The following is a 21649-nucleotide window of genomic DNA, read 5'->3' as shown; positions in this document are numbered from 1 at the left end:
CTAATTACTTGGGGACACCTCAATACCAGTAGTTGTATCACTTGCATTGCAGGAGTAATGTTTGTTAAATGTGATTTGATCCAACAAAACTTATTGATATAGAAGAATGGTTATGAGAAAAATATTTTATCAATCTTTTACTTATTTTGGAGAATAATAATCATATTGTTAAACAGCGCAAGAGGCACTATTGGCGTCTGGATACAAAATCCATTACATTGTATCAGAATGAAACAAGCACCAAGTATTACAAAGAAATACAACTCTCAGAAGTGCTAAATATAGAAACTGCTAAACAGCCGCAACCAACTGGTAAGTATATGTGTAATTACATACAATAATAGTACAGTACAGGTTGTACCTCTCTAGTCCGGCATTCTGTGGTCCGGAAACTCCCGTGGTCCGGAACGATTTTAGTTTGTCCAATAGGTAGATAGGCAGCTTTTTTTTTTTCTTTTTTTTTATCTAAATTATTATTATTATTACAGGAATATTAAATTTTTGCCCCTCAGGCCCCAATGTGGGTCAGTGACCTATGCCCGGGTGGGCTAATCCCCTTAAAAAAAAAAAGCCGCGGGAAATTAAGGTTTGTTTACATCCGGCAGTTCGGCTGCTCTCTCTCTCTGCTTGTCTATACAGAGTACAACATTTAACCCTTCAATATATATGAGCAGTAAATAAGTGTTGCTTTCATATTCTTATGTAGAGTAATTACGATATGTTTTCACATGTGAGCACTTGCATACGCGGTCTCACATTTTTTTTTACCATTAATTGTTAGCTACTTATATTGTTCCATTTATTAACATTAAATAACATTACAGGTACTTCAAGCAACCATATTAATTTTTTTACATTAATTTTACTACAGCTACAATCAGGGTCTTATTTTCTTCAGTTTTATATGTAGAACCGATCGGTCACTCGTTTTGTAAGCTTTAACAAAAGCAATGCCGGCAGCCGTCTCGTCTCCTCGTGTGTTTTAATATTCCACATATTATTAATAAATTGTATTGTTAATTTTGCATACACAAACATTAATTCAATAAAAACAAATTCAGAAACATTAATTAAAATATATATGAACAGTAAATAAGTGTTGCTTTCATATTCTTATGTAAAGTAATGACGATATGTTTTCATGTGTGTGCACTTACATACGTGATCTCTCTTTTTTTCTTTACCATTATCGTTAGCTACTTTTATTGTTCCATTTATTAACATTAAATAACATTACTTAAAACAACCATATTAATTTTACTACAGCTACAACCAGGGTCTTATATTCTTCAGTTTTATATGTAGAACCAGTCATTCACTGGGTTTGTAATCAACGAAAACAATGCTGTCTCGTCTCCTCGTGTTTTTTTAATATTCTATGTATTATTAATGAATTGTATTGCTCATTTTGCACACACAAACATTAATTCAACCAAAAAGACTTTCAGTAATAAACAATAATGAATCTTTTGTACATAAGAGAAATGACGCTGTTTACAGGATTGTGCACGTCGTCTGAATGTTGGTGGGCCGTTCAAACCCGTCAAAATTCGAGTTTCTGCCGTCAAAATTTTTAAATGTGGTTTTTTTTGTGTGTGTTCAAATAGAAAACGTCGAATTAAAAACTCGCGAAATTTGAGAAGCTACTGTATGACATTTAACCCTTCAATATGTCTTCAAAGAGACCCTGAAGCAGAGAAAGTGGTGCTAGTGCTTCCAAGCATAAGCACAAGTCACTATCTATCCAGGAAAAGGGTGAATTTCCATGGTCCAGAAATTTCCATGGTCCGGCACCTGTCTGGTCCCGAGGTTGCCGGACTAGAGAGGCACAACCTGTATACTGTACAAACTTTTTAAGTATTAATGCATATGTATGCATACATATGTGTGTGTGTGTGTGCGTGCATATATATATATATATATATATATATATATATATATATATATATATATATATATATATATATATATATATATATATATATATATATATATATATATATATATATATATATATATATATCATCAACAGCAGCTGTATCTTTCAACCTCTGTTGGATGAAAATCTCTTGCATATGCACCTATAATCCTCTATCTTGAGGCTTCCCAGACATTTTTAACCCCTCCAAATTTCTTGATCTCATCTATCCACTTAATGTAGTACTGTAGTGACTAGGTAGTTGATTTTTTTATTATGAGCTTTGATAGTGACTCATAAGTTTGAACAGTTAATAATCCCTTGTTACAGAGCCTACAGGAGGACCTGTAGGAAAATTCTCTTGTGGGCTCAGCTCAGTCTTCTGGAATTAGTGATTACTGTTGATCATGAGTTATTCTCAGTGGATTTAAGATATCCATCCCCAAACCCTAGATCTTTTAATATTTTGTTGAATCCAGTTGAGAAACATTATGGTCTACTGTTGACTGTATCTCACATTGAAGTTTGGCTTAACCACGTTGACTTGAGAGCTTACCAATACAGTATATTTCATTTCCTGTCACTGAATGTGCTAACTAGCTTTAACTGAATCACGCTCGATTTAGCGAACTAGTTCGCTAAATTGGGCGAAAATAATGGAAATTCAATTTAGCGGAAATTTTGATTTAACGGAAAGGAATGGCTCAAATAAGTCTGTTAAATTGAGAAAATTCAGTGATATATCCGTTAGCCGGAACAATTGGTGCAGAGCACTTCCGGGAATGAGAGATTTCTGCGTAATGAGACGACTCTCAAAGCCGGAAAAAATCCCTCATCCCCGGAATTTTCTGGAATTTTCCAGATAACAGAAAAATGTTCTTGGAAGATCCAGAAATTACCCATTTCAGTGAACCCTCGCTTTACGCGGTTTCACTTTACGCGTTTCTACATTTACGCGGTTCCCTGCCAGAACCAGAATTCCCACTTTACGCGGTGTATCTACTCATATACGCGGGTGAAGTATAATTTTTTTATTTAGCTCATAAAATTCATACAAATTACCCGGCCAGAATATAATTTACATTGCTGGAATTCTTACAATTTGATGATCATTTTGAATATAAGCATCATAGATTTTGCATTAGACATACATATTTTAGATCTAATGCAAGTATTTTGTTTACTCAGAGCAAATATGTTATCTTTTGTGCAAAATATATGACATGTATATTCAAAATATTCCTGGTCTTGCAAGGAATCCAGCAATGTCAATTATATTATCCTAACTTTAGTCTGAGGTATTATTTATTACTAAACATGTAAATATACTGTTATAACCCAATCATTTCTCTGGTAGGGAGGGAAGGTGGGGGTGAGGGGTAGGGAGGGAGGGAGGGAGCAGGTGGGAAGAGGGGTGGTGGGAGGTGGGGTATTTTGATTGACAGGTAGTATTTGGGTCAAGTATATTTTGTTTATTTATTGAAGATAGTTTTAGCTCATAAAATTCATACAAATTACCTGGCCAGAATATAATTTACATTGCTGGAATTCTTACAATTTGATGATCATTTTGAATATAAACATCATAGATTTTGCATTAGACATACAAATTTTATATCTTCTGTAGTATTTTGTTTACTCTGAGCAAATATGTTATCTTTTGTGCAAAATATATGATGTGTATATTCAAAATATTCCTGGTCTTGCAAGGAATCCAGCAATGTGAACTATATTATCCTAACTTTAGTCTGAGGTATTATTTATTACTAAAAAGGTAAATATTCTGGTTTCTCCCAAACATTTCTCTGGTAGGGAGGGAAGGTGGGGGGTCGGGGGAGGGAGGGACCGACCGACTCAGCTGGCGTGGTGGGAAGAGGGGGGGGGAGGCAAGGTGGGGTGTTTTGATTGACAGATAGTGTTGTGAAGAATATATTTTTTTTTATTAACTGAAGATATTTGTTTTAGCTCATAAAATTCATACAAATTACCCGGCCAGAATATAATTTACATTGCTGGAATTCTTACAATTTGATGATCATTTTGAATATAAACATCATAGATTTTGCATTAGACATACAAATTTTAGATCTAATGTAAGTATTTTGTTTACTCTGAGTAAATATGTTATCTTTTTTGTGCAAAATATATGACATTTATATTCAAAATATTCCTGGTCTTACAAGGAATCCAGCAATGTCAATTATATTATCCTAACTTTAGTTTGAGGTATTATTTATTTCTATACCTTAAAATCTAGTGGTTTTCCCCCAAACATTTCTCAGAGAGGGAAGAGCCAGCGAGTGTGAGAAGAGGGGGAGGGAGTTGAGTCCATTATTTGAATGGACATTATCTTGGCGACTGTATTTCTCTTAAATATTAATTGTGCATGTACCATCATAAAATTAAGATGTTATTTTTACTAGAACATAGGTATTGTGTCGGAAAAAGTGGAGTTTGGGGGTCAGCCGGTCTCTATTTCATTTAATCCCATATGTTATGTTGTTCTCTTTACGCGTTTCTCGTTTTATGCGGGCCTCCGTGGGTTCAATTGACCGCATTAAGTGAGGGTTCACTGTACATCATCTCTCAAACCCGGAAAAATATCCCCCATCCCCTGAATTTTCCAGGTACCAGAAAATTTTCTTTGGAATTTACAGAAAATGCGCCTGATTTTCATCTCTCAAACCCAGAAAAAGCCGGGTTTTTTTTTCTTCTAAAAAATCAGTTTTTGTGATATAGTCCAGAATGCGAGGTCTAGCTTTATACCTAGGTATGTTAATGCCTAGCAATAACTTGCCAGACCAACATACAGGCAGTTAAAACATGTAATAATTACTCAATACGTAATATTAGGAGGACACGTCACTACCTGGCATTTACTTCCAATTCTCAAAACCCCCTCCCGCACCCTCTATCACACGCATTGCTACCGTCATATCTTGCCCTAGAGCGAGCTGTAAACAAATGTCAACTCTCAAGGGGTGGAGATGGCTGGGATGTCTACTTTGCATTCTGGACTACATCACAAAAACTGTTTTTTAGAAGAAAAAAAATGCTTTTTTGTTCAATCCAGAATGCGACGTCTAGCTTTGATTACCCGAGCAGGAGGTGGAGAGGGAGGTGACATTGTGTATAAGGCTCCGCTAGCTTAGGTCCAGATTATAATTATATATATATATATTTTTTTTTCAATATTAGGAACATTTACCGGAAGGTAAAATGTTAATTTACCCAATTAGGATACTCACTTTACTCTGATGAGGAAGGAGAAGGTCCTGGTTGTGGAGAGTAACTACAATAGGTGGGGGAGGGGACCCCAGCTCCACCACATGTGAAGCATCTTCCAGAGATAGATGAAGATAGCTGTTTTGAAAGGTTTTTGAAGATCTCCAAAAGCCCACTTCTTTGATCTGACTGAGGCTCATATGCCGCAGAAAGGCCACAGACCCTGCGTATTTCCTGGTGTCATGTGCCAAAAATTTCTTGCCAGGGTCTGCTTGACTCACTAACTGAGATAAATATTTTGTCATTTGACTAGGAGACAATTTCTTACCATCCTGTGATGAGAATACATAGGGGCTTCAATTAGGGAATCTGGTTAACCATTCTTGAAGATTCCTAACTGGGCACAATATATGAAGAACCCATGTCTCATCCATCAGCCATTTTATCCAGATAGATTGAGCTCTATAATCCTTCCTTTCATTTTTTCTTAGAATCTCCATAGGAAAAAGGGTGACATCTTACTCAGAAAATACCAATAATGATGGATAATTGGAAATTTAAATCAGTTCACTGATTCTCATACCTGTTGCTATTGCTAGAAGGAAGGCTGCCTTCTGGAGCAATCTGTCCCAGTTCAGATTTATATTGTAATTAGGCTCCATAAGAAATTTAGTAACTTTGCTTAGAGACCAAGGTGGGATTCTTTTAGGCCGAGGGGGTCTCTGAATGAAAAAGGACGATCTGAGCATTTGTTAAATTCTTGGGTTCAAAGTAATATTAAAACCCCATGCCAGAGGGTCAACCAATGCAGATTTATAAGATGCAATTGTCGATCCTTGAAGGCCTTTAACTCTGAACAGAAATTCTAACACCACTGTTTCCAACAGTGTGATTGGAGTCGTTAACCTGATAAATTGTTGAAAAAGTTTCCAAGCTTTCTCATATTGCATAGAAGTTTGGAGCCTATTAGCTGCTATCACTTGGTTAACGATATTGGAATTACCCAACAATCTATTTAAACATCTTTCGAGAAACTCCAAGCGTGAAGTGCCAAGGACATCTCGAACTGAGGGTGCTGTACCTGTTCTACATATCCCTGTTGCAATTGTAGTGGATGCGGGCACCAGTCCAACAGATCGAGACATCACGGTTGTAGGATCCAATATGGTACAATTAAGAGGACCTTCCCTTTGAAGGATGTGAGTTTGTGAACCACTTTGGTCAACATTTTTACAGGTGGGAACAGATAGATTGAATTCCAATGGTTCCAATCCATGAGTAGATCATTTCCTAAAAGATTCGATCGTTCCAGAGATGCATAAATTGGCATCTTGTGATTGTTTTGTGAGGCGAAGAGATCTATTTGTGGAGTCCCAAACCTCCTCACTAGAATCTTGAACTTCGATATCTTTAGGGACCATTCTGTTTCCGTCGATACTGGCCTGAGACGGGACAACGCATTTGTTACACAAACTTTGAAAAAAAAATTCGGTAGGTTTAGAAGAGGCCAAGATCTGGTTGAGCCTTGATGATTGAGACAAAACACTGCCATTCTGTTGTCCATGGCAAACAGAATCGTCATGTTTTTTAAATTTGGGTTTGCCAAAAAAAAGAATAGGACTACAGGCAGTCCCCGACTTACGACTGGGTTAGGGACCCAAATCCAGGTCGTAAGTCGAAAATGATACATAGAAAATTTAAAATGGGTGTTTCTCTTTCTTCTCAGCACCACAAAACTCTTACTTTTAAGCTTGCCAGCCATTTTAAAGGGAATTATAAACAAAAATTTTGTCAGTACTGTACACAGCGCAATCACTAACGTCGGGTCTCGAAAATACGTAATTTGAAAAAATTTTGGTACGACTGAGGCATTCGTATGTCCGGGTTTTCGTAAGTCGAGTAGGTCGTAAGTTGAGGAGTACCTGTACTGCTAATTTTTTTATGTTTATGTGTTTGTCCCAAAGGGAGTTGCTTCACTTCCCTTGACGGAACTCTCCTTTTGAGGAATGGTATCCCCATCCTATTTTGGATGTTTCCGTACAAACGACCAAGTCTGTTTGAGGGGGGGGGAACCCAGGGAGATGAACTGATTAGATTGTCCCAATTTTCCCACCATGACAGAAGATTCTTGATCTGAATAGGGAGAAGCAAAATTTCTGTTTCTGTGGGTCAGTGACCTGTGCTCAGGTGGGCTAATACTCTTAAAAAAAAAATAATAAAAAATAGAATTTCATTTAAAAAATCAGGCTGCGTCTTCCAAGCCAAAAAATACGGTAACAAGGTATAGACTTTATTTCTCGGTATAATTGATCTCATTGCTGATGTTTCAATTGCTTTCCATTTATTTTGGATTCAATAACAGATGTATCAAGAGGGGTAATGCACTGCTTTGAGCTACGGACTGCAAATGTTGACTACTATGTTGGAGAAGAACCCATTAGCAAGAAAGATGGAGCTCCAGTCGTTAATCCTCCAGAGACTGGCATTGGACTTTACTTAGCCAAGGTGAATGTTCCACTGCTTTTAAAGTACTTGTAGCTTGAAACATCTTTCTCTAGAGAAGAAAAGGTTGGGAAAGGTGAAGAGGACGTAGAGGAAGGATATAAAGGGAAAGGAAGTTTTTAGGAGAATAAGGACTGATCTGAGGTTTGAACTGGCATGCACGGGTAAGTGTGTTAGGCTCCTTACTAATTTCAGCATTAGGGGATCTAGTTTAAATAAACAGGGGTGAAGGAGGCACTTGATACTATTTGGGCGGATAATCAAAGTATCCCTTTCTATGTGAGGAGTAGGAGGGAAACTAATGATGATACTAACTGGAATATTAGGGAAGAATTTGTTTTTGAAAGCAGACCTGATGTAAATGAGTAACAAATTTCTTAGCTATTATTGTTTGCAAAAGTTGAATTTTCTAGTCCTCTGTCTCCCTGCCATTTAGAAAAATAGCCGCTTGTTGGCAGTTTGAGTGGTATGTGTTTGTGTTTGAATGTGTGCAAACCATTAAAGAATGCCACGTAGGTGGTACCTGACTTGTATGTGAAGGTGTCTTGGTTGTTGAGCCTTTCCTTAAAGTTTGCTGTTTACTGAGGAATATTTTCATAAAAATTTTAAGGGATTGTGTGAAGCATATAATGCGGACAATGGTTACAGATAAAGAGCGAATGCATAGTATATGTTCTCAAAAACAGAAAACTATACTGTTAAATATTGGTAGTTTTATTGTTTTTATTCTACAGGTGTGGGAGAATGAAATTCGTAAAGCATTGATGCCAGTAACACCTCAGGCCAGCACAACACCCACCCACCCTCAGCAGCAGGGTATGGATAAGGAAGAAGCCACTTGTAATGACATCTCACAGATTTATCAGATATTCCCTGATGAGGTCCTTGGTTCTGGACAATTTGGTATTGTTTATGGAGGTAAGTGAGTAAGGAAGCTTATAATGTTAATATGGAGTAACAATGATTGTCAAGCAAGTCCTTCATCTCTAGTGTTTTAGCAGATTTTAAAATATCTGTTCATGTGTATGATACAGGAGCCCAATAGGAGCTGAGTTGAATAATTCACAGATGACACTGCTCTGAAAAAGCGTATACAGTAATTCAGAGGTGGATGGTAGGAGAAAAAGGAGAATACAGTACCTAGGAGATGAGAGAATGGAGTAAAAGTTACACTAAAAGTGAGGCTAATATATATTCAGGGCACAGCTATGTTCGTGACTGACTGGAGAGAAAGATGTCATGTGATTTTTGGGGATGGATGTACTGTTGATGGATGATTGCATACTTACCAACTGATAATTAGTAAATCCAAGTCATATTATAAATTACTAGAGGTGTATACAATAAGTACAATGACATCTCTGTTAGCCAGAACAATTGGTGCAGAGCACTTCCAGGAATGAGAGATTTCCGGGTAACGAGACGACTCGGAGCCGGAAAAAATCCCTCGTCCCCGGAATTTTCCGGGTAACGGGAAAATGTTCTCGGAAGTCCCAGAATGGTGCATTATTTCATCTCTCAAGGCCAGAAAATATCCCCCATCCCCAGAATTTTCCAGGTATAGGAAAAATTTTCTCGCAATTTCCAGAAAATGAGATTTTCATCTTTGATAACACTGCACCTGCAGCACAGCCTTATGTTATTGATCAGCTGGTATCTACCCACTAAATTGAGTGTAAGACTAAATGAGCAAAGTTGTATCCATTCAACATTATATTACATAGCATTTTAAAGTATGGAGTGAGAAAGCAGAAAGCTGTGGGTGATTAGAGGTGGAGTGGAATGTATTGGTAACACACACAGAGTGTCCCTAAGCTCTTCTCAGCAGCTGATTTCCAACCGGCCACCAAACATTGTGCTTTAGTTAACCACACACAATTTTATGTTACACTATACAGTAAGACCTACACTTAATATAACAACTTCATGGTTGTCATGGCTGAAGCTTTTATCTTGTTTGCATTCTTAATAATGGTTCTAACAGTTGATGTAGCCTGGTTAAAGCAGCACCGACATCCTCCTGATGCTCACCAGCTTCCAACCACCTCAACATTTGAGGTGGCACTTAAGATGCACTAGCAGCATTAAAACTTGCAGGCCATTTTCCAGACATCATGAGTAAAAAATAGTCACTAATATCAGAAAATTAGCAAATCAACAAGAATGTATGCACAGTGTAAGTGCAGCAAATTTATGTTGTACGTACCGTTAACACTGCACTTGGCGCTGATCGGCTGAGTGCGTAAAAACAAAGAGAGCTGCTCTTTGCGTGTTGTGAGTGCTTGGGCCCATGACTTTTGACTACTTTTATGTTGTTTCCCCCCCCTCCCTCCCCCTTAGAGCTCCAAGATGCTAGCAACAGCGTTATAACGAAACAGTGTTTTATGGGGTAGCACTTATCCGGGTATTACTGTACTGTATAAGATACTACCATTAGAAATTATTGCTTTTGTTAGATACATTTTCTTTCAACAAATTATATGATTATTTCAGCATTATGTTAAGTGCATGTGACTCAATCTACTGTAGTTACTTGTAGGGATTTTAAATAAGACAAGAGAGATTAAGGAAGATGGGAATCTCACACTGATATTGAGCTGAAATTAGTAATCAAGGGAAACAAATTTTTATTCCAGTGATGTTTATACTTTGAGTACAGTACTTTAGAAACTTGTTACTTTTTACTTTTACCCGAAGTAACATGATGAAAGAGTACTGTACTACTTTTGCATGAGTAAGTTTTCCTCAGAGTAACGGTACTTATATTCAAGTAACTTTTTCCACTTTTTTGTCCAACCATGTCTATTACATTACCACTTTGGAAATATGTTCCCTATTAGGGACTAAATAAAGTACAGTAAAACCTCGGATAACAATAATTCGTCCAACAACTTTTCGTATTTGAAACCCTAGATAATTTAGGACCCAATTCTGTTTACAGCCTTATTTCATTCGTATTTACGACCAAAATATAATAAAAATAAAATAAATTACATTTTCATATAAATAATAACTAAATCCTGATATGTATTAGAAAAAAATTACTGTAAAAAAAATGAAGAGCGCCTTGCGCAAAGAAGCTGCATTGCTAATGAGTGATAAACAACACTGAGCTTGGCGGGCACTTTTGTTTTCACGCATCTGGAACAGGATCTGGAGAAAAACTTTCTCAGGTTTCTTACAGCATTTTTGCATCCCTATTCAACATGAGCAAGAGAGCAAGTGATGGTAGTGTTGTTTCAAAAGCTAATAGAAAGTGTCTAAGCTTAGCCAAGAAACTAGATGTGTTAAAACAATATGAAAAAGGTGAGAGGTCTGTGGATATTATATGGAGCAAGCAATGAACATATTTTTTAAGTGGATCCATTAACAGAACAAAGCCTTAAAATTTAAATAAATGCAAATGACCTCTACATAAAGATGTATAATGAGAAAAGAAAGCAGCTGTGCAAGGTTCTTTCGAGAGCTTTATTATCGAAGGCCTAAACCATCAACTTCAGCTACACCATCAAATTCAGCATCATAAGCAGCTTCAACATCAACTTCAGTTTCAGCAAAACAGCTTTATGGAAAGCTACAGCTTCAGCCATAATTGAACCTGATGACTTCGTCATCTGAGTAAAAACTCGCACAATATTCATTGGCTGTCCTTATGTTTTAGATTTTACCGCCATTGGTGAATAGAATTTTAGTTTTACATTCGTAAATATTATTTAAAACATATATGAATTGTAAATAAGTGTTGCTTTCATATTCATATGTTGAGAAATGACGATATGTTTTCACATGTACGCGTTTACCGTTCATACTTTGGCGTTCCCAATCGTCTCGCCTTATTTCTTTACCATTAGTGGTTAGCTACTCCTAGTGTTCCATTTATTAACATTGAATAGCATTATTTAAAACATTCATACAGGTATTCATTTTTTTTAAATTCAGTTCACTACAGCTACAACCAGGGTCTTATTTTATTCAGTTTCTTATGTAGAACCATTGTCACTCACGAAAACAATGCCATCTTAACTCCTCGTGTGTGTATTAATATTCTAAGTATTATTAATGAATTGCATTGTTCATTTCACATATATAAACATTAATTCAATCAAATGCATATTCAGTAATAAACAATAATGAATCTTTTGTACATATTCTTAAGATAAGTGATGAGGTATCCTTAAATGCGCACGTATATGTTGGCGTTCCCAATCCATCTCTTTTCTTTTTTCTTTGCCATTAGTGGTTAGCTACTTCGATTGTTCCATCTATTGACATTAAATAACGTTACTTAAAACATATATATTAATTTTTTCACATTAAATTTACTACAGCTACAACCAGGGTCTTATTCTCTTAATTTTCTCGTGTAGAACTATCGTTCCGGACTCCCGGCTGTAAACACAAACGAAAACAATGGCGTCCCATCTCCCCTTGTGTGACCATATTATTATTTATATTGAATAAGGTGTATTCATAAACATTATTTCAAGAATATAGTTTGCAATTTTCATTAATTGTATTGGGGGGAAAAGAGGGTAAAAAGCCACACAAAGGATATGAAAAGGTCACACTTGGGAACGCATCTCATTATTATTGCTTTATTTTAATGGTAATTAATGATTCGCGATAAGACGATTCACCTTACACAGCAATATTGGAGGACACATTAACGTCGTTATTCGAGGCTTTACTGTATCATACATAGCATGGAAGCAGATGGTTTGGATGATAGTGTTATGTGCATTGATCATAGTATTTGCAGATTTTTTCTTGCCTTTCACCTTTTGCAATATACATATACAGTACAGTAAAACCTCTATAAATTGGGAATCAATATATTGGAATTCACTTTTTTCGGACTCTGAGGTGCTATGGTCCCCAGAAAAAAAAAATTATATTTTAAGAAATGGGGAAGATTAAAAAAAATTTCTCATGTAAAGAACAACACTTACTCAATGAGTACTGTACAGTGCTCTAATCCGATTTTCTATAGGCTTACCGAGAACTAAGACACTGAGTGTCTAAACAGCTGGAGCTGATCGGGTGTTGCTGCATTCATCAGCTTTATTTATTGATTGATTCAGTATTATGCAGTAGGATTGGGAAATATCGCGAGATAGGGTTCAACGATGTTCTCTATACAGTGGTCCCTTGGTTAAAGGAACACAATTCGTTCCAGAAGGTCGTTCGTTAACCGAAACCATTGTTTCAATGAGATTTTGGGTAATTGGTTCCAGCTCACCGAAAATTACATACAAAGTAAAAACAAAAAATGCAGTAAAGTACACTTACTTTGAGGTGTGTATGTAGAAGGCTCCTGGTTGATGACGATGATGATGGGAATTAGAAGTGGGGGTGCAGGAGAAGGAAGTGGGGGTGAAAGAGAAATCACCCCATGCTTGATGCCGTCATTTCACCCATAAAATTTTAAGTTCACTCGGTATAATTCAAGATTATTTTCTTTAAATCAACACTGCACTGCACTATATATTGTCAATATGTAAAATAAATTTCAGAATGAACAATAATTGTACTGTAAAAACATAAAAATAGTCTGTGTTCAAGAGACCCACAAGCAAGATGTTTCCTCCACTGAACAGAGATACAAACTGAGGCCTTGGTGGGTGAGTGAAGTGGCTGATGGGCACACCAAAAACTAGTTCCCTGTACTGCAATTATGTTAAATAAGTGTTAAAATACCTAAATTTTTTAATATAAAACTTGGAAAATTATTGAATAGTACAACCTTCTTGATAATACTCCAATTTTAACGAATGTAAGCCCTAGAACCGATTTCTGTATTGGCGGACTAATCTTCCAGCTGGTGAGCAAGCCAAAGCATGTCGAAACATTTTCGTAAGAATTTTGTTAACCGAATTTTTGTTCGTTAACCGAAATGTAGATTCTTATGGAAGGTAATTCGTTAACCAAAATTTCGTTAACCAAGGCGTTCATTAACCGAGGGACCACTGTATACTAAATTTCGATATATTTTTACATGTAATCAATGGGGAAAATAGGGTTAGGTTCTGGAGGCCTCAAAAAGTTACTAAACTTGACTTAAGTTCATTTTCTTACCAACTAGAGCACCAATGAGCACTGGACTCGGGAACAACAGGCTATTTCAATATCAATATCAAGGAACACCAGACTCAGCAGCTGACACACCATCCTGGGAACACCAGACTCGGCAGCAGTCTGCCACCCTCACTTGAGAATCCCACACCTACATAAACGAACACCAAAAATATTAGTTACAGTATTAAATCTTTTCCATTAAGCATTCCAATATCTTCACTTCACTTTTCACGTCACTAGCATCCCATTCACACTCACCTTAGAAGTCCTAATCTGCAGCAGAGTCGGTTGCTTTCTCGTCACTCATTCAGAAAGACTGAGCAGGCGAGCGAGAATGCGTGAGTGAGCAGCCACATTGGCGCCTCTGGTGAGCAATTAACGCATTTGTTTGCCATGGCAGTATACGTGAAATATTTCCTGCCCGATTTCCCTCGCATAATTAAAAAAATTATCACTATGTAGTGGACTCACAACTTAGGCGTATTTTTCTTACGCGGTTTCAACTATACGTGGATTATTACCCCGGGGGTTAGGTTACAGTTTCCAATTTCAAACTCAAAATTGTCAAAATTTTATGTCTAGTGCAAACTATAGCATGTTTATATTCAAATTAATTAATATCTTATAAGAATCCCAGCAATGTAAATTATATTCTTCCAGGTCAGTTCAGTGACATTTTATAAGAGAAAAACTTATCCACTCTTAAGGGCAGATAAATAAATATGCAATAGACCTTCAGCACCAACTGTCAAACTTATCACCTCGGCCCCCTCCTTCCCATCCCTCCCTTCCTCCTCCTTCCCCCATCTTCCCAGCCAGGGTTTGGTGGTTTTAGGTTTAAAGTTTTATTTTATAAAGTATCACAGACTAAAGTTAGGAGAATACAATTTGCATTGCTAGAATCCCTGTAAGGCAGTGAATATTTTGAATATAAACATCACATATTTTGCACAAGAGATAAAAATTCATCACCTGTATCACATTACAGTACAGCGATTCCTCGGTTAACGAACGCCTCAGTTAACGAAATTTCGGTTAACGAATTACCTTCCATAAGAATCTTCAACTCGATTAACGAACAAAAATTCGGTTAACGAAATCCTTACGAAATCGTGTCAACATGTTTTCGCCTTCTCACCAGCCAATACAGTAATCGGTTTTAGGACTTAAAATTCATTACATTTGAGTAAATATCAAGAAGGTTGTACTATTCAATAATTTTCCAAGTTTTATATTAAAATTTTTAGTCATTTTAACAATTATTTAACATAATTGAAGTACAGGGAACTAGTTTTTAGCGCGCCAAACAGCCACTTGACTCACCCAGAATGGCGTCAGTTTGTGTCTCAGCTCAGTGGAGGTAGCATCTTGCTTGAGACTCTCTTGAACATAAACTACTTTTACATTTTTACAGTACAATTATTGGTCATTCTGAAATATATTTTACATATTGACAATATATAGTGCAGTGCAGTGTTGATTTAAAGAAAATAATCTTGAATTACACCAAGTGAACTTAAAATTTTATGGGTGAAATGGCAGCATGAAGCATGGGGTGACTTCTCTTTTACCCCTCACTGCCTTCTCTTCTCCCTTTTCCTCCACCCCCACTTCTAATTCCCATCATCATCATCATCAACCAGGAGCCTTCTACATGCACACCTCAAAGTAAGTGTACTTTACTGCATTTATTTTTACTTTGTATGTAATTTTCGGTGAGCTGGAACCAATTACCCAAAATCCCATTGAAACAAGTAAATCACTGTAGGTGCGCTTGATCCAGGTATATGCTGATAACCACAAGAAAACACAAAGTTCCAAGCGCTTTCTTGCAATTCACTTCTTTAGGGGTGAGTACAGGCTAAGGAGTAATACTTGACAAGGGTAATATATACAGTAGAGGAGAGTGAGATCAAGTCCCTAGGGGACAGCAGGTGTCCACAATGTTCCGGTCACAAGGCAGTGACCCTTACTAATCTTCTTCATCAAAAAATTGACCATGCCATCTCTAAGTACAGCAGCTGTCCATAGTCAGGTCATAGGGTAAGATGATTCAACCCTGGTTACAAATCTTCTTAATCATAAAATTATCCAGTTTGTTCATACCATTACTCAAATTCATGTTAACAGATTCGGTATGTCTTATGAGACTGGATTCTGTAATGTTCCTACTGACAATTGAATAACAAGGTAATATGGAGGAGGCATTATCCCAGTCAATGCAATGCTTATTATCTCTCATGAATGAACAGAGCATTGGATTCCTGGCCTGTCCTAACACTATATTTATGCTGTTTAAGTCTAGTTATAAGATATATAGAGATTTAAAGGCGATTTAGGAGTGTTTCTGACTTTACGCGTTTTTTGGCTTTACACGAGGTCCCAGGAACGTAACCCTTGTGTAAGTTGCAAGTCTACTGTATACCGAAAATTTTTGATAATTTTGGTAGCCTCTATATTAAAAAAAAAAATCGTTATATAAAGTCACGATATATCCCGACCCTAATGTATTCTCATATGATTGGCCTCTTATGGTTTATGGTTCATCATGATTAATATAACATCTTCAATAATAAAGAAAAATACAATACAGTATGTAATTTGTAATATGACTTGAGAATAAAAGGATAAGCTGTATTCTTGTGAGAGCTTTCAGCAAACCAGCTTACAACAGGGTCACTATAACACACTACAGTATTTACTATGAAGATACCTTCATAACAATGTTATTTATTATCTTTGAGTGCTACATGATGACTCAATTTGGCTACTGGTACACTTAGACAACTAATAAATGAATAAACCAGGGCATATGCAGATGCATAATACTGTACACAACAATATTACTTATTAAGTGATGAGAAATACACTACAATAGTATTTATTAAGTGGTGATCAATACACTACCATAGTATTTATTAAGTGGTGATCAATACACTACCATAGTATTTATTAAGTGATGAGAAATACACTACAATAGTATTTATTAAGTGGTGATCAATACACTACCATAGTATTTATTAAGTGGTGATCAATACACTACCATAGTATTTATTAAGTGGTGATCAATACACTACCATAGTATTTATTAAGTGATGAGAAATACACTACAATAGTATTTATTAAGTGGTGATCAATACACTACCATAGTATTTATTAAGTGGTGATCAATACACTACCATAGTATTTATTAAGTGATGAGAAATACACTACATAGTATTTATTAAGTGGTGATCAATACACTACCATAGTATTTATTAAGTGGTGATCAATACACTACCATAGTATTTATTAAGTGGTGATCAATACACTACCATAGTATTTATTAAGTGGTGATCAATACACTACCATAGTATTTATTAAGTGGTGATCAATACACTACCATAGTATTTATTAAGTGGTGATCAATACACTACCATAGTATTTATTAAGTGGTGATCAATACACTACCATAGTATTTATTAAGTGGTGATCAATACACTACCATAGTATTTATTAAGTGGTGATCAATACACTACCATAGTATTTATTAAGTGGTGATCATTACACTACCATAGTATTTGACTATTAAGTGGTGACTACCATGGTGATCATTACTACCATAGTATTTATTAAGTGGTGATCATTACACTACCATAGTATTTATTAAGTGGTGATCAATACACTACCATAGTATTTATTAAGTGGTGATCAATACACTACCATAGTATTTATTAAGTGGTGATCATTACACTACCATAGATCAAGTGGTGATCAATACACTACCATAGTATTTATTAAGTGGTATTTATTAAGTGTCAATACACTACCATAGTATTTATTAAGTGGTGATCAATACACTACCATAGTATTTATTAAGTGGTGATCAATACACTACCATAGTATTTATTAAGTGGTGATCAATACACTACCATAGTATTTATTAAGTGGTGATCAATACACTACCATAGTATTTATTAAGTGGTGATCAATACACTACCATAGTATTTATTAAGTGGTGATCAATACACTACCATAGTATTTATTAAGTGGTGATCAATACACTACCATAGTATTTATTAAGTGGTGATCAATACACTACCATAGTATTTATTAAGTGGTGATCAATACACTACCATAGTATTTATTAAGTGGTGATCAATACACTACCATAGTATTTATTAAGTGGTGATCAATACACTACCATAGTATTTATTAAGTGGTGATCAATACACTACCATAGTATTTATTAAGTGGTGATCATTACACTACCATAGTATTTATTAAGTGGTGATCAATACACTACAATAGTATTTATTAAGTGGTGATAAATACACTACACTAATACCGGTATTTATTAGGTGATGTTAAGTACACTACTGTACTGTAATGTACTAATTTATTAAGTGTTGAAGACAGCTGTTCGTGGAATCATGAGTGGTCAACGAGCTAAGCCTATCAGCTGTTTGGCTTTTGTAAACAAACTATTCATGGTGTTGAGTGTGGGATTTTTTTTTCAAGAAGGTTGATTTTTTTAGGATAATATTTTATGAACCTGGCACCAAATGAACCTAAATGATATGAGAATTATGGTGAAAATGCATAAAGACATGTTAAAGGGACCTTGGGGAGAGAGGGGGAAGTAGCCGCCCACCCTCCCCTCTGCCTACTGCTCCCAGTTACACACTTGTCTTCCACATACAATATACCTCTACTCTTATTTGTTCTTAGTATCTTTATAGTACAGTACTGTACAGTATGCAGTTTTCTCTTTATTCATAAGACAAATTCTTTGGTTACTTACATATAACGCTTTACAGTACATAACAATCATCTCGATGAAAACAGTTGTTGACAACCAGACTTATGTCTGTTTCATATTTTTTTTATTATTGTTGATGTAATAGTCTTTTAATACTGTAACCTTGTTATATGCTTAACGAACTTAGTTGTTGAAATGCAGTAATAGCATAACAACAACTTATTTTCTTGAAACAGTTCCAATAAGTGAATATATGGGGCAGGGGCCATATATTCGCTTTTTTCGGACTTTCGCATTTTTCGGACTGGGGTTTGCCCCAATTAGTCAGATTTATCGAGTTTTTACTGTACTGAATTTATTTATTTATTTATTTGTTTGTTTATTTATTTATTTGTTTGTTTATTTATTTATTTATTTATTTATGTTATGTATGTACGTACAGGTTTTTATTTATTTAATTATTTATTTAATTGTGTATATATTTTTGGCTGGTAAGTATCTTATAAAACTTAAATAATTTGATAATAACTGGCATTCTCCCTACAGGTGTTCATCGGAAGTCTTCCCGTGCTGTTGCTATTAAAGTTATTGACAAGTTAAGGTTTCCTACGAAGCAAGAGGCAGCCCTCAAGAATGAAGTAGCTATCCTGCAGAATCTTAGTAATCCGGTAAAGCCATTTATTTATTACAGATCAAATAGATATGAATCTTAACTTTTGTATCACTAAGTTCAGTATTTGTAATTATCCTCCAAGACTTGGCATTTTACCTTGGCTCAGAGCCTTTATCTTACTGCTATAAATTTTCTGTACATATTATAGTATAATTTTTTTTTATATGAAGCTTTACAATGGTATCAGACAAAATTCTCCTTCATTGGTAATGTATTGTTACCTGGATAGAATGATACCTACGAGATGCTGTATCAAAATTTGTGGTTCATGAAAATCCTCAGACTTTTGGGCAGATATATAAATAAAGATGTGACTTGTGGATAGAACCATTCTAATCCAGCAGGGTATAATTTTTAATGGGGGATCCTGGAACCTTGTTCATAGTGGACAGATGGTAGTGTGGTAGTGAAGGAAACACGACTATGAGATAGAGCTTTACTCCTGACTTTTTGTCACAAGAAATTTTCAAAGGAATGAATACACAGTATGGGTTACTGCCATTTATACACAGAATTTGTACCACGGTGGTGGGGAGGGCTAAGTCACGTCTCTCCGTTGGTCATTTGGTGTCACTGTTGTCTTTTTTCTCTTCCAATCATGTGGCGCTATCTTGTGTAACTGTTGTCCGTTTTCTCTGCCAATCACGCGCTGCCATCTGGATCGCAGTGTGCAACCAGATCACCCAGCCTGCTTTGGTGCTGATGTTCGGATGTAGTGTGGTGAAAGCTGCTCCCAGGGCTTTTCTGGTCTTCTTGTTCATGCCCTGTGTAAGACATGGACACCTTCCCATCTAAGCAGATGTTCACCTTCAAGACAGCCATCATGTCAGGAACCAAGATTGGAGACATAGACGGAAAGATCAGACAAACACCAATAGCATTGCATACAGTACAGGAAAGCCTCCAATAATGACGGTTCTACTAACGACAATTCATATTTAAGACCCAGGCTAATTTAGGACCCACTTCAATTTATTCCATTATTTTCCTCATATTACGACGAAAATAGAAAAAATAAAATAAAAAAATAAAAAAATACATTTTCATATTAATAATAACTCGATCCCGATATGTTTTATATAAAAAAAACCACGCCTTGCACACGGAAGCTGCTGGGCTTGTGAGTAGTGACGCCAGCATCACTAGTATAAACAGTCGCAGCTGGGGGGCCCTTTGTTTTCACGCATCTGAACAGGAAAAGGAGAAAAACTTTCTCCGGTTTCTTATGGCACTTTTTGCGTCCCTATGCAGCATGAGCAAGAGAGCAAGTGCTGGTTCAAAAGCTAAAAGAAAGTGTATAAACTTAGACGAGAAACTAGATGTGTTAAAATGACATGAAGAAGGTGAGAGAGGTCTGGATATTATAATAATGGAACAAGCAATTAACGTATTTTCTGAAGTTCATCCATTAACAGAACGAAGCATTAAAATTAACATGGATATGAAAAATGCAAATGACCTCTACATAAAGAAGTATAATGAGAAAAGAAAGCAACTGTGCAAGGTTCTTTCAACAGATTTATTATTCGAAGGCCTAAACCATCAACTTCAACTACACCATCAAATTCAGCAGCAGAAGCAGTTTCATCAACAATTTCAGGTTCAGTAACAGTTTCAGCATCAGCTTTAAAAAGAGCTACAGCTTCAGCCAGAGTTGAACCTACAGCTTCAACCAGAGCTGAACCTGGATGACTTCATCATTTGAGCAAAAACTCACACAACATCATTGGCTGTCCTTATGTTTTAGGCTTTACCACAATTGGTGAGTAGAATTTTTTTTTTACTCACTTTTTTGGAGATATGAAAGCTTTCCCCACTTATACGAATTTGGGTCCGGGCAAACATTCAAATCGTGCACCGAGAGTCGGCTGGCACAGCCATCTTGGGGAGAGATGCACAAAGTAAGACTTACTGAGCCCACCCCCTGTTCACAACCTTGTGATGATGAGCTCATACATAACTTAATGTACCAAAGTTATACAGTATTTTATTAATTTTTTTTCATGTGTTAGGTAGTAAGTATGGAGATTATGGGAGAGGCAATGAGGTGTTCGGCCGAGTTACTATATGAGTTGCCGTATTGTTATTTTTCAACTTGTATTTTCTGTTAGATGTACATTTTTTTTTTACTTTGTTACATGCACACTCAATCTTCATACAGAATGTGCCCCCCAAAAAATATGTAAAATAATTATTGTAAGGTCAAAAACATAAAGGAATTAAACATTGTGTGTAAAAGCAAGCACTGAGGGAGGGAGCAGCGACGGCTGGTATACCCTCACCCTCACCACTGCTTGCTGTCTCCCTTTTTTCTGCCAAATGGCAATGCAGTATTTTTTCTTTTATTATTACAATAGAAGTCCAAAAATCCGGACTGCTTGGGGATTGGGTCTTTTCGGATTTTCCGGATTCTCAGGCAGTACAGTACTTTTAAAATTCAAATTTCAGGAGAAATAAAGAAGAGATGAACAGGTACATTTTGATAGTTTATTCATTAGCAAATATAGAATGCTTC

The 21649-nt window shown here is 36.1% G+C and overlaps 1 protein-coding gene across 5 annotated transcripts in view; it reads left to right on the top strand.

Moving 5' to 3' along the window:
• The window catches only part of LOC121858346 (serine/threonine-protein kinase D3-like), a 202407-nt gene that overhangs the window by 159692 nt on the left and 21066 nt on the right, over positions 1-21649 (top strand). For all 5 annotated transcript variants that reach the window (XM_042354759.1, XM_042354756.1, XM_042354757.1 and 2 more), the window contains 4 exons: positions 177-312; positions 7506-7648; positions 8380-8563; positions 19008-19129. In XM_042354759.1, the coding sequence (XP_042210693.1) occupies positions 177-312; positions 7506-7648; positions 8380-8563; positions 19008-19129 (585 nt within the window). The remainder of the gene's footprint in view (positions 1-176; positions 313-7505; positions 7649-8379; positions 8564-19007; positions 19130-21649) is intronic.

The sequence above is a fragment of the Homarus americanus genome, unplaced genomic scaffold (assembly GCF_018991925.1).
Source record: "Homarus americanus isolate GMGI-L3 unplaced genomic scaffold, GMGI_Hamer_2.0 scaffold57980, whole genome shotgun sequence".
NCBI lineage: Eukaryota > Metazoa > Arthropoda > Malacostraca > Decapoda > Nephropidae > Homarus > Homarus americanus.
The sequence above is the reverse complement of the archived record's forward strand: the minus strand, read 5'-3'. Positions and strand labels throughout refer to the sequence as shown.